The 14,287-nt window shown below is 47.8% G+C and overlaps 1 protein-coding gene across 2 annotated transcripts in view; it reads left to right on the plus strand.

The window, feature by feature from the left end:
- GNAO1 (G protein subunit alpha o1) overlaps positions 1–14,287 on the plus strand; it is a 148,222-nt gene that overhangs the window by 129,015 nt on the left and 4,920 nt on the right. Inside the window, exons 7-8 of one of the 2 annotated variants that reach the window (XM_069793758.1) lie at positions 903–1,056; positions 4,998–11,917. The exons of the other annotated variant lie outside the window; for it this stretch is intronic. Coding sequence (XP_069649859.1) covers positions 903–1,056; positions 4,998–5,185 — 342 coding nt within the window. The 3' untranslated portion in view covers positions 5,186–11,917. Of the gene's footprint in view, positions 1–902; positions 1,057–4,997; positions 11,918–14,287 lie in introns of those variants that run through there. 2 annotated transcript variants of the gene reach the window in all.

A 14,287-nucleotide genomic window follows, 5' to 3' on the forward strand; every position in this document is an offset into this window, starting at 1 on the left:
TTCATTCTTCTTATCTCTCTCCTTTCCTGTGTCGTTTTTTTGCATGACCTATAACCAAAAAGCCGACTTCTTGCTGTGCATGCATTTGAATGTATGGCTCTTCTGCTGGCAAGTAGCTAATGTTCTTCTAGAGGCATGAGCTAACATCAGTGGTAGCTGCCTGACTTCTACTCTGGTTGTTCTTAGATGCCCTTCATTACGTTTTTCCTTTTCACACTATTTCCTCTTCCTTTTTCACTTTTTTTTCCTCTCTGCCAGACACTTCCTGTTGAGCCATCTTTCGAGAACTAAAAAAAAAAATTAAAAAAATTAAAAGCCTGACAACAGGCAACAACACTAAACCAAGTAACAAAACCAGGCAAAGGTCACAGCAAGGTCATTTCCAAAATTATGTCACCTTGGTGTCTGCTTCCAACTCTAGATTAATTCAAGGATCTACCAGTCCTTGGTTAATGTATCCAACCAGTTATGTGCCACACACACTCAAGAAAGTAAAAAAAAAAAAAAAAAATTTAAAATTAATGAAAATATTTTAGAAAATCTGCATGAGCTACACGGACACGTAAATCTGATCAAAGGGCAAAAGTAACTCCCCATCCATGCATGGTGCATGATGATTTCTATGAGCTGGGATCCTGTAAATTATACACTATGCAAAAATCAAAACAGCTCTGAATAGCTAAATGCCCTTAAGTTACTAACTGTATGTCAAATGTTATAGGGATTGCATCTGTGTATGTATACGTTCAGCTGTATGTATACATAAATTTATCATCGTATATCATAGATTTTCTTTTTTTGTTTTCCTCCTTAATGTAGTTGTTTTAGATTTCCCTACATACATGTTGAACATCCCCTAGTCACTGTCTTTGGCCTGATGTGATCTCTCCTTTCTATTGCAGAACCGCATGCACGAATCACTGAAGCTTTTTGACAGCATCTGCAACAACAAATGGTTCACAGATACGTCTATCATCCTCTTTCTAAACAAGAAGGACATATTTGAGGAGAAAATTAAGAAATCTCCACTGACTATCTGCTTTCCTGAGTATACAGGTAATGAGAAAGCTGGCTGTACAGGAGTGCATAGCAAAGGGAGGATGGAGCGTTTCCCATCCAATCTGATACTGTCGTGTATCGCAGGCAACAAGGCTAAAGATGCATACGTAGAGCTCCCATGTGCTTCACTGCAAGTTTTATTTCAATAAATGCCATAGGATCACCGCCACCGTGTTTAGTGGTCCACTGAAAGCGTGAGGATGACTTAAACGCAAGTTCTTGGCAGGCAAAAGGCCACCACCACTAATCAGGGCATCTGATCTCTGCCCCACAGGCAGTTTCGATGCAGAGCCAACACCTGCAGGTGTGGGGCTGGCAGCACACTGCCTCAGCCTGTGCCCTGGTTCCCAGCGTCGCTCAGGAACACGAACCCTCTTGCAGGTCTCTCAGAAAGATGCAGTGAGCTTAACCATTACAAACGGGTAACTGGTCTCTGGGAGACCAACGCATGGGGTTTGTCAGGGTGTCCTCAGCTGGAGCCCAGCTTTGCTGTTTCATACCCATCACATTCCCCTGTGGGTCCTGGCTGACTGCAGCAAGGATTCCTCTGCAGTTCCCGGCCACTACCCCACTGCCAGGCACCAAGGGGCTGTGGGATCAGCCCTCCAGCATACAGACAGCAGGTCCCACAGCCTGGCTGCTTCAGCTCAAGCTGTAAATTTTTATCACGTTAGTTTAGGAGGTCCCCAGTTCTGCTCTCAGGCCCACTGACATCAAGCATCTGGACATGGAAATGCTTCCAGTTAAATGCAGATAGAAAATGAGGTGCTTGATTTTCTCATGCACTGGCCACCCAGGCCTCTTAACCCATAGTGCAGACAGAGAAGAGCTACAGCAAGCCATGCCCCAAGCTTGGCTGGGGAGAAGGAGGCCTTAATGATACTAGGAGATCCGAGCCAGAGTCTCTGCAACAGGGCAGCGTGCAAGAAGCCCTCGCTTCTGCTGACTGCCTGGCATCTGACCTGCTAATGATGAGAATACATCACCCATGCAAAGGCTGCAGCTGCACCCTGCCGCTTCCCGCTGCATCTCGCCAGCTTCCACAAACCCTCATTACCATTCTGAGACAGCATAAAAATAAACTTTCATCGTCATGAATTATTTAAGCTCACCGGAGACATCCAGATGAATCAAGCCGACGGACAGAGAAGCAGATCTCTTTGTCAGGAAATGTAGTTGTGAACCGGGAACACCAAGAGTGTCACATTTCTGGGCAGGCCAACAAATTATTAACCAGAGCTTCCTATCTCTGAGCACTTGATTTTTCACTCTGAATAGGCAAAAATGATCCATCATTGCTGCTTTGGGCTGAATGGTCTATGGCCATGGAGCTGAACGACTCCATCTGAATTCAGAAGGACATATACAGGCTTCCTCTCTGGGGAAGGTTTGGATGTTTGTCACTACCAACACATTTCAGCCATCTACTTATCTGCTTAGTCCAGACAGAACCAACATATTCCTGACATGTTTGTCTAAAAAGATCTAATAATGGAAATTTCATAGCCTTTACAGTTGAAAGTTCACAGTAATGCCAACCCCAATTTTTTCTGGTTGCAATTTAGATTGCTGCTTGCCCTCTTTTGAATGGCTTGTAGAGCAGTTCATCACCATCTTCTTGATAGCAGCACCTCTATATACTGGAAGATTTTTACCATGCCCTCTTCCTTTTCTCCATGAAGCAAACCTGCACCTTTCACTCATTCCTGATCGCGTTTTGTGGACCTGGTTTTGTGGATCTTCACTGAAGTCTCCCAGTAACCCCACTCTGAAATAATATCCCTGATGGCAGAGAGACTGGAACAAGAAGGAATGTCATTTTGGATATAACTCTTCCTTGCCAAGCTATCCCAGCCCAAGAAAGGAGTTCAGTGGGGGAGGCAGACCCTTGTACACATGTAGCTAAGCTCTCAGCTGACTACACAGAGGAAAACAAATACAGCTTATTTCTGGAGCACTTCAGCCCCAAGTGAACCAAACCAGTCCTCCCCAAATCTCAGAGTACCCCAAAGATGCTCTAAATTCCTTCGAGGTGCTGTTCTGGAAGCTGGGAGTTATCACAGTGCCAGGGACCCTCCACAGACCTCTTGCCTCTCTCGTACCGTTGGAGAGGGCTGGAGGTCTGAAGGCTGAAAGTACTTCCACTGATCCAACAGGGATCTTAATCATGAGGTGAAGAATGCCTCACCCCTAGGCGTTCAGCAGCACCATTAAAAGTTGGAAGTTGGCTCATGCTAACATTAAGCCCAGACATTAGACTCAAGCACACACTTAAGCTTGCTCGCCCCTGCTTTGCTGACCACAGCTCAGAGGGTGAAGCCTTCATGGCCTTGTGAAAGAGCAGCATTATTAGAAAGTTACCCTGGAGTCAAAAAGAATTATTTGATGAAAGCCTATAAATCAAACAAGCAGACTTTCAACGTCACAAGTAGGTTCTACAAAACGCTTTTAATAAAATGAAGTTTCTAATGTCCATTAGTTCTGCTGACAGAGAATTATTAGAAGACTGCATCCACAAATTTGCTTGTTGTATGCTGAAGCACTGACTGTTTCCAACCCCTTAATTCACTCATGCTTTTAACTAATCCACAATACTTAGCAAAGCAGCAGCAGAATCCAGGGCATGTTTTAAACCAAGCTGGCATTAGTGATTCCCTGCTCTCCCAGAAGGAATCCAGCATCTAAATCCTCCTGCCTTTGGCCAACTAACTTCCCTTTCATAAAATACCCTCCTGATTGTACACAGCATGTGGAACTGTTCCCAAATTCTATACACAGGTCTTTGTGCAAGAACCTGCTCCCAGAAAACATTTTGCTCTCTTACTGCAAGCATATTCTCAAGTGTCATGGTCTTCATGAGCTTGTGTCTTCAACTAGCAATGTACGTACGTGTAAATGCATGTGATTTCCCAGATCAGCTGCCATCAACCACAGCAAATCTCAAGCCCAAGTAAGCTTCTCTCTAGCAGCTGACAACATTTCCCATCAGTAAGGCATCACAGAGGGAGAGGGATCCAAGAGCATTAGCAGTGTTACCACTGTGGAGCCTTCCAGGGTTTGGGCTGTACTCCAGGCCAGCCAGAGAAACTGAGTTTATCAGAGCTAAGCAAGTGCCCGAGAGGAGCTCTGTGTGTGTGAGCAATGTCAAGGCTGGCCAGGTGAGAAAGGATCTGCTCTTTTGCGTGACTGCTCTCAAGCTTTTTTAACACAAAACCTGATGGTTAATAAGGTTTAGCACAGACGTCTCTATACATCAAACCAGGAAACGCCTCATGGTGTGATTTTAGCCACAGCTCTAGCAGAGGGTACTGCGATCCTAATTACTCAAAAAGAGGGGCATTATGTACTAACTTTTCTGGGGTTTTTTGTTTTGAGAAAAACCTCACCTTGCCCTGTAACACAGGCTGGATCTTTTCATGTCCTTTTCTGTTACTGATTCAGGGAAAGGAGGGCACAGTTACCAATACTGCCCTCAGTTCATGGACATTTTAGCTCCTCTTTTCCATCAAAAGCTGAAAATTTAATCAAAAAATCTAAAAGAGGAAAAAAGCTAAGCTTTTCACCAGGTCAAGCACTTACTGCATTCCTGGCAGGTTTCTTCTCTTTTTTGTTACCATGATGTGGAATTTCTTCTGGTTTTCCCATCATAGCCTGTTTAACACTTGGTTCCCTCATCCATTTCATCTCTGTCAACTATAAACAGCAACCCAGAATAAAAATACAGCTGAGCTGACAGTCGGAGAACACCTCCTCCCTTGCAGCAATCCTGGCTGGTAATAGTCCCTGTCCCTGAGACGGAGATGGGGTGGCTGGTTTGCAGCAGTCCCATACAAGTTCCCTGTGTCCCTACAATGGGGCGCTTGTGGGCACCCTGTGGATTTAGGGTTATAGGATTGCTTTAACCCGCTCTTTTTCCTTTCGTCTCGGCTCTCTTATAGGCCCAAACTCTTTCACGGAGGCGGTGGCTTACATCCAGGCTCAGTACGAGAGCAAGAACAAGTCCCCCAACAAGGAGATCTACACGCACATCACCTGTGCCACCGATACCAACAACATCCAGTTTGTCTTCGATGCCGTCACAGATGTCATCATCGCCAACAACCTGCGGGGATGCGGACTCTACTAAAGCCCTCTCCTCCCCTCGTCTCCTCGCGCCTGCCGGGAGCATCCTCCAGTCCCGCGGACAGGTCCTCTCTCTTTCTTTTTTTTCCTCCTCAGAAGATGATGAGGAAGAAACATGTAAATCCCTCCTCCCATCCCAGACAACTCTGCAGCAAGTTCTGCTTTCCCCAGCCCCGTTTTATTTTATTTTGGTTTATTTTTGGTTCATTCCCTTGTTGCCTCATTCTACTCCTCCGTTCCAATTCACAGTGCTGTAGAGGGAGCTAACGCGTTTCCCACAAAGTGCTTGTCAACTGCCAAAAGACAAAAATACTGCAGTTTTTTTAAAAAAAGAAAAAAATCAAAGCCTTAAAATACTGGTCAGCAACAGTGTAGTTTGGAACTGAAACTTCTTTTTTTTCTTCTTGAAATTAAGGGATATTTTTAATTCTCCTGGTTATTTATCTTTTTTTTAAAACACTATTCCTTTGGGAAGTGCTAGATACAACATGATCATTTTGAGGGTACCTTACAGCTCCAGTTCCTGTCCCAAAGCTGGAGGGGTCGGTGTTGAATGCAGCCACCGCAGCTTGGATTTGTATATCTCCTTTTTTTTCCAGACAGCTATTTGAACAAGTAAAACAGCCATATCAAGTTCTGCTGGTGTCCGAGTAAGAGGGACACAGTAACAAAACCTACTAAGCCTTGTATAAAAGCATTCGTTACCGGTAACAGTTTTACCTCAAGTTTTTCAAACTTAATGTTAAAATTTGTCTAGTGGTTTCAGTAACCCATTTCTTAGGCGCTTCGCTGGATGCCACGGAGCTGCTGAGCTAGGCAGGGCAGTGGAAGCTGGGCTCGGACCCCTGGAGCGTAGGCAGCAAGGATGCCCCAGGGATGGTGTCCTGATGGGGACCCTGCGCCCGGGGGCATCCTGGCGAGGATGCCAGCCTGGGTACCCAGCGACCTTTCCCAAAGCACCTCCCAGCCTAAGGGATTTCAGCATGACCAATACTCCCGCAAACATACAGCATGTCTTTCTAAACTTCGGCCCTGAAATTCTGGAGTGCACCAAAAATATTTAGCCCTGGCTTCTTGTAGGCAGGGTTTGACCTTCAAGTAACTGAAATGCAGAGAGGTGCTTTGGGAAACCTCACCATGCTTGGGTGACAGCAAGGTGTGCAGGAGCCTTGCAGCTCTTTATCGCACCTCGGGCATCTAAATACCCTTGAGAAGCCCAGCCTTGCACTCTGAGCCTCCTCGGCCGAGCAGAAGCAGGTAGCTTGCCTGTGTCATCTCCTGCCTGGGCATCCAAGAGAGACAGCTCCAGGTTTGGATGCCAGTCAAGTCATCTCTTTACCAGTATCTACAGCGAGAGGGATGGTTTGTACTGGCTAGGTAGTGGCTAGGGAAGGCTCAGGGAGCTGATTTGAGCGAAGTGATAGAGGAGGAAGGAAAAGAGCAAGGGAAGAGAGGGAAGGAAGGGCAGGAGAAAAGGTGTGGAAAGGGCAAAAGTAGTGCCCAGCACATCAAAATGTGGGGGCACAGAGGGGAGAACGCATCTGGGCTGGGGTATATGTGGCCATCCATCTGCCATCACCAAGAGCTCCAGGTGCCATTGGGGTGAAGGCAGAGGGGAGTGTGAGAGGTGGGGTGTCACCTCTGGGAGCGTGGAGGGACCCTTAGAAGTCCACCCTGAAAGCTTGTTTGGTGTCTGGGTGAGATGGCCACCTCCAAGATCCCACTCGGGCATGGTACCTGGTGGCAGGTGGGCAATGCTGATCCCTGCCTCTTCTCTGCCTCTCTTAAAAGTCCACGATCCTGGAAAACGTTGAGTCTTCCCAGGCCAGCCACAAGTTCAACTGTCCTCTCTTGGGAGCCCAGGCCAGGGGTGTCTTTCAGGTCTCAGGAGGTCTGAGTTTTCTCCAGTGCCATGCCTGAGAGGGACAATATCTCTTCTCTCACTGTGCCCATGTAGGAGAGATGGTTTGAGAGCAGTCTGAAGCAGCACAGCCCAAAGGAAAGGGGCCAGGTGAGCATCGGTGTGCGGAAGGCAGGGAAAGGAGCAGGTACAGTGGCACAGGATGGAGAGGACCGGCAGAGGTGGTTTGGGAGAGAAGTTGCAGAAGGGAGATGAGGCAGGTTGAGGCAGCAGGGAGGATGGGAAGAGAAGGGCACCTGGGAGCCGGAGGAGAGTCCCCATCAGAGGTTGTGCTCTGCTGGGACAGTGCTCGTGGGACGTCCGTGACAAAACCCCAGTCAGGGATGTGAAGGGAAGCACCCCAGGGCAAACAGGGGAGGCCTGCAGAGGAAAACAAGGTGGCTCTCACCCATCTAACCAGCTCACAGCCCAGCATGGTTGGCAGCTGTGTCAGTAACCCCCTAAATAGTATTAAATGATAAAACTGTATTTGGTATTGCACAGTGAGGACCCACTGCGGCTCTGCTGGACACTAAGAGCAATAACGCCAGGTCTCTGCCTCCCCTGCTCTGGCACAAGTGAATACCCACCTTTCTCTTCACCATCTCAGCCTTAAAATACCTCCAGTGCCATCAGCTCCCACAGATTGCTGGCTGGCCAGCAAGGCCAGGAGCCCCTCTCTGCTCCTCACACCACATCCCACCCACACATCTTGTTTTCCCAGGTCCCAGCCCCTCTCCCATCTCCATGTAATGCTGGCACACTCTGCTGTACAACCCTAAACCAAAGGAACACTGAACACAAGGCCTTTGCATGTTGTTGTATTTGGTTTAACTTAGGATTTTCAGAGTCAATGGGAAGGTTTTCCAAAGAAAGGATTCCCAATGGGAAGCACCTGCTCAGTTCTCTGGTTCCTTGGAAGGGACCAGCCGATGGCAGTGGGACAGTGCTTCTGCCACAGGAGGGGCAGGGAATTAGCTGGAGCGATGCAGAGGGATCAGGATGCTCCTGGAGCTTGTCCCATGAGGGTGGCCAAGTCCCACCAGTAACACCTAGCATCCAAATGTGCGTTAAGTGTCAAAATGAGGGCTGAAAAGCTGAATGTTAGTTACATTTGGTATGTAAAGTATAGGTAACTGGTAGACCCAGAGTGCAGCACCAGACCTGTGTGCTGTGGTGCACTGAGGGCTTGCACCGGCAGTGAGGCAAGTCTTATATTAAGCTCTGCCAGAAGAGTTGCAGCAGCAGCACTAGAATTTTGGAGATTTTCTGCTCCCACCCCTTGCTGTGGGTGACATTTTATCTGAGCAAATAAGTAACAGAAGCCATTCCCAGTGAAGGCAGCACCAAGCCAAGGCTTCTGGAGTTCCCAGTATAAAGCACACAGGACTATTTTGGTAAAGACAATTTAAATTAACTCAACCCTCAACTCTGCCGAATGCAGCCGAGTCACCAGTGCCGGCTTGGTGCGCTTGTGCCACACTCCCCGCCGGGTTCAGGCAGCCTGTGCCCAGCCGTGCCAGCTGAGAAGTCCAAACCCCCTCCGGCCCCAGACCCTCCGCAGCTCCATCCAGCTGGTTCCCCGGCACGTTGGTGATAACGAATGGCTGGTGCTCCATGGGGAGAAAAGGGAGAAAAAGAGGAGGAAATATTGACACACAGAGCCTTTTCTTTCATTTTCTTTGGCATTTTGTATGTCTAAAGCTTCATTTCAGCTGCTGCTGCTGACATTCCCTCCCTCACATGAGTGTCATGAGGATTCTCTGACAAAGGCTGGAAACAGCATTTGGAAGACGAAATGCTTCCAGTGTTAAACACTACTATTTCTCCCACTTGATGGCCGTGTATAGATTTTTGTCTCCAGAACGCCTGCCAAAGCATTACTCACCACTGGCTTTCTGCATCCTCCCAAGTCTTTTCTGACAGATGTGCTTTCCGCAGGCAATCTTTTGCCCTGTGCTTTTCCTAAACACCAGCAATCCTTGCAGCAATTGCCTAGAAAGAAGACATTGAAATAAATCGCCTGCTTTCAAAAGCCCTCTTCTTAATAGCCCCTTGTGCTTTGCAATTGCAATGCTCCAAATCCAGACCCTCGAAGGCCCTGAGTTGTGTTTTAGTTTGCAGCCTCCATGCAGCAGGGATGTTGCAACTGGTACAGCTGCATCAGAAATCATACCAGGGCGTGGAGGACATATTTTAAAAGCACAGAATTGAAACAGCTACATATAGACCCTGCTGCCCTTCAAAGCTAACGTGGGAATTTGCAAAAGATGCCCTTTTGGGGATGCAGGAGGTTTTTAATGGCTCAGGTCACTTGTCCAGCAGCAGCATCTGAGGGGTGTCGTGTTGAAAGCAGCGTTAGCAACTCGCAATGAGCTTCAGACAGCAGCAAAAAGAAAGAAGGAAGCCCCTGGCTTGCTCCATCGACAATGAGAGCGTACATTGTGTGGAGCCATGAGACAAAAAAAATGCAAATAGCTTTTTTATTTAAACAACAATTTCAGTGAAAGAGAGAAGCCTGTAGAAGGAAAGCCTTGAAATGAGCCTGTAGCTGAGGCTGCAAGGTTAAGCTGCAGAGCACCGTGCTCCTTGGGAGGATGCAGTAGCTGGGCTTGTTAGGAGAACTAGCAATAAACACATACTGGGAAAGCACATGTTAAAATACAGCCACATACTCCAAAGGCCAGTTTCTTCTTCAGCAAACAATGTTCACACTCTCTTTTTTTACATACGGCCAGAGGAGCCCAGCCGAGCGGCAGGGCAGTGGGACCACTCGGCGAGGCCATCTGGCCCCTCTGTCTGCTAGCACCAGACTGTCCCTGCTGCCCCTGCCCTCCCACGGGGGCCCAGCCAGGTCTAGCGAGGGGTCAGTCGGCTTCCCACCACTGCCATCCCAGAAATTCTTCCAACTAAACCTCTCTCAGGAGTTTTGTATGAGAATTAGCTTCTTGCCTTCAGCCAACTTTCCTGGATTGCCAGCCAGCCTGTCCCTCCACAGAGGGGAGAGCATCCTCATGGGGGGGCTGCCGTGCCTCCTCAGTAGATGTGATTTTGTTTTACAGGACACTAAAAGTATTAATGAGAGCGGTCTATACTATAATGTACATTAAAGTGTGTCTGGTGGTTTTAATCTATTGTGGCATGAGCCCAGTGCTTGCCCGCAAGGGAACAGACATTGTTCTCAGTCCAGGAATGCAATCTCCAAGAGGTCAGGACGGGACATAGAAGATGTCCTTTTGCCAAAACATCCCTGTGCCCAGTCACTGACGCGTAGAGCATTGGGCAGCTCGACAAGGCGCGGGGTTCAGCTGCGGGTGGCAGACATCACCCTGGGGCATTTTGCAGTTGATGCTGTAAAAGGGACCAAGCCTGCACTGTTAGCCTGTGCGATGTGTCCGAGTCTTTTGCGGCCAAAAAATCTCCTGGAGCCAGGGAGAGTTGTTGAGTTCCTGGGAACAAGGCTGACCATTTGTCAAGTTGATTAGAGAAGCTTAGTACTAGTGTGTTTGTGTCTTTGTTATGGGCCAGGTTTGTCTTCAGGCTTACGACCAAAAACTCCACAACCATTTCCAAGGAGACAAAACCACTCGTTAACAATCTGATGCCAGAAGCGTCAAGGTCAGTAGAGATAGTGCTGCTGAGCATCATCCCAAACTGCCCAAACCCATCACACACTTGCATCCCCAATGCGCACACAAGAAAGCAGAGACGTGGTCCGGGTGGCACAAAAGAGTGGACCGTGGTCCTGCCTCTACCTCCCTGGAGGAAAGAGCAGACAGAAACACTCTCCCAAAGCACCCCAAGACTTGCATGTACGTTATTTCTGAGCTCCTGCGATGACACGAGATAATTGATGCTGACAGATATAGGTACATGACCTATGTAAGATGTTATGCTGAGAACGTGGCTACGGAAAGGGACTTCTCACAGGACCGCTCACGTCTGACCCAGCAGCCTGTGAGATCTTTATTTGTCCTGCAAAGGCTAGCTAGCAAACACGTGCAAGTATGACCCTTAAACACTGATGCGTTAGTAAGAGGAGGAGGACCAAAGCCTCCCAGCTGGCACCCTGCAAGCAGAGGGAGACGGGAGGAAGCTGAACTGGAGACAGGGCAAAACCATCTCCATCTCCCAGAGAGAGCAGATCAGATCTCCACAGGCACCAGGTGCGGCAGACATGGTGAGGAGAGACCCGGGGAGGAGGCGGAGGGCTGGGAGCCAGCACGACGCTCTCTGCCCTGGCCCCTCTCCCACCCAGTGTCTTGGAAATTAATGTCAAGACCAAATCCTGACTGTTCCGTAGCACAGGCAAGTGGCTCTGGGTCTAAACCCCTTGCTCCAGGTGGGGAGAGGAGATCACAGCAGGTAACAACATTATTTTCAGAATTGCCTGAGTCTCACCAGCTTTTCCAGTGCTGGAGCAACCCAGTGGCACTGGGCAAGCAAATAGGGTTGTTTAAAGACCAGCCATTGCCCCGTTAAATAGCCCAGTCCCTAATTTAACATCCTCAGCCCTATTCCCCCTACCTCCCTTTCCCCCCTTTGGCTCAACAAGGGACCGGTGGCCATCGCCCTGCCTCTGGGCTGCCCGGTCCCCACCACATTTCTTCCCGAAGGATCACCGGAAGCTGCCGTGATTTTCCTTTTGCTGGTTTCCCGCTGAATCATTTCTCCTGCATGTTTGATGGCCCAAACTGTATTAACTGTAATTTTGTACGAAGAGTGACTGTCCATTGGTTTAATAGAGCATTAGTTATTGTAATAATTTATTGGCTGTCGGTAATGTATTTATTAGTTACAAAATGTTAATAAAGTGCCAGCTCTTTTCTAGTGCGAGAGGGTTTTTATTGTGTCTCCCTTGAGCGCGTCCAGCTTCTCAAGCCCGTTATTTACTCTGTGTCTGCTTAATGTACACACGTGTACAACACACACCTATGGTGTCGGTTGTCTGCCACAGTCACATTCACCTGCAAATAAGGAATTTGAAGTGGATATAACCAAAAGGTACTTAATTTTATGTAAGTATTTGGTGGGAATCTTTTTTCCTTTGTTTTTAAGTACAATGACTTTACCATGGTTTCTGTTTGTTCCTTGTCTTCTTGAAATTACTCTTCCCCTCCTGAAGTCCCTTGCCCCCATGTAACTACGTCAGACCATCCATGCTTCTTCTCCAGCACTGCCAGACCCTGTGCTGACATCTGTCCATCTGCATCCAGCCACCCTTTTGGCACCCATCAGTGGCAATGCTCAGCGCAGACAGCGGCACTGGTTGCAAATCTATTAAAAGTAGCAAACTTTGCTTTTCTTTTCTGCTGTCTCTTTGCACAAGCCCTGCGAGCAAAGAGGCAAAAGAGCCGTTTCTGGTTCGATTCAGTAAATGGTGCTTTTATCTCCTCACAGTAACACCGTACTTGGAGCACTGCTCCCTCCCTTTAAAATAACACTTGGGCCAGTTTGTTCTTTTATGTTTACACCAAAGACCTTCCATTATTTGGGGCATGAAATAGAAGCAAAGAACTTGAAGAAAGCAAGAGAAAATTTTCCATAAACCTCAGCAAAGGAAGATTAACCATTATTCCTACTGACTTCACCAATTCCCAGTGATATAACTTCAGCTGGACCCATCCTCAGACATGTATTCTCATACATCCCATCCTGCAGGTCAGACGGAATTACAGGCTAGTTCTGAGAAAAACTAATGGCTCCAAGGGAAAGGATTTTTCTTCATATTTTTTTATTGAGGATTTTTTAAAATCCCTCCAGGATGCCATCCTGCCTGGATCTTCTGCACAGGTGTCCAGGGCTCAGAAGTCACCAGGGTTATTTTCCCTGCACTGAGGGTTTTCATTTTCCGGGGCACGTGCTTTATTTCAGCTGCTCCTCCACCAACACCATCACTCCTTTATTTAAATATAATACATATATAGGACAACACAAGGGATGAACAAGGAAAAAGCCCACCCGGATACTTTCCATGAAAATCTCAAGACCCAGCAATTTTGCAACAGCCTCAAGTCAAGAGCCACGTCCTTTTGCGGCAGTTTGTTTCCCCCATGAATAAGGCTGGTTTGGTTTGTTTTAAAAAAGATAAGGATCAAATGAGGTCCCAAATCTTTGGGAAGCGACTGCTTGGCATCCCTAGCTACTCTTTTTCAAGGAACCGACAGTGTAATCTCAAAGCCTTTCAAGATGAAATCAGACATCTGCTAAATTTTGCATGCAAAAGCTACAGTTGAAGTGTAGCTAATAAAGTGACTCACTAATAAAACATTCATGGAAAACTCCAAAATGTGTAATTGGGTCATCATTTTGTTAGGAAACACACGTGTTCTTGCAAATCTTTGGTAAGACCAAAGCCCCCCCCTTGGTGCGCCTCCAAAAAAAAAGGTGGCTCTGGGGGGATGTTTGCTGCAGGAGTGTTTCCCACCAGCTGCCAAGCACCCTTGCTGCCCCAGAGCACGTCTTGGCCGCTCTCAGCTTCACACAAGGCTTTTCTACATAGCTGGGTGTCCCTGTGCAAGCAGCAGGCAGCTGAGCCAGGACCCGGGGGGCTGAGCCCCAAGAGGGGGTTGTAAGAGGGGCATGGGGGGGGCCAACAGCTTTGGACTTCACTAATCCCTGGTTTTGCACCAGAAGCTTTGCAAGTTCAGGGAGTAAACCAGGTAGGTATGTGCAATGGAAAAGGCAGACAGGCTGCCTAAAACATCTCCCAAAGTTGTCAGTGGAGCAGCAGGGAATGGCTTCATTTATTCTAAGAGCAACTTAATGATGGAGAAAATTTTTGAGAGCTCCCAGAGAGCCATATCTGGCCTGTCCAGCGGCACCCTCACGCTAACAGCAAGTGCATGTGCCTGCCCGCACGGACACCCCACAGCCACTTAAGTGTGAAAATGCTCTCCTTGATGGTGCCCTGCGACAACTTGATTCTGCTCAAGACAACCTCACCTCCTCCTCCTTCTCCTGTCCTTCTGTCCACTCTCCACTCCTTTCTGGTAACAACTTCGGTAGTATGGGGGAAAAATGGCTTTATAAGACTTTTGTCCACATGAATGGACAATTAATTTTAAAAAAATTACAGCTGTTAGAGATTTGCCTCTATTTATGCTCCTACTAAAACTCTTCTGTGCTTAAAGTCTCTCTGGAGCAGCCTGCAAGCCGGGAACGCTCAGGAGAGCTGTGAGATGGGCTGGCAGAGACACCTGCATT

The sequence above is a fragment of the Haliaeetus albicilla genome, chromosome 10, assembly GCF_947461875.1.
Source record: "Haliaeetus albicilla chromosome 10, bHalAlb1.1, whole genome shotgun sequence".
Taxonomy (NCBI): domain Eukaryota; kingdom Metazoa; phylum Chordata; class Aves; order Accipitriformes; family Accipitridae; genus Haliaeetus; species Haliaeetus albicilla.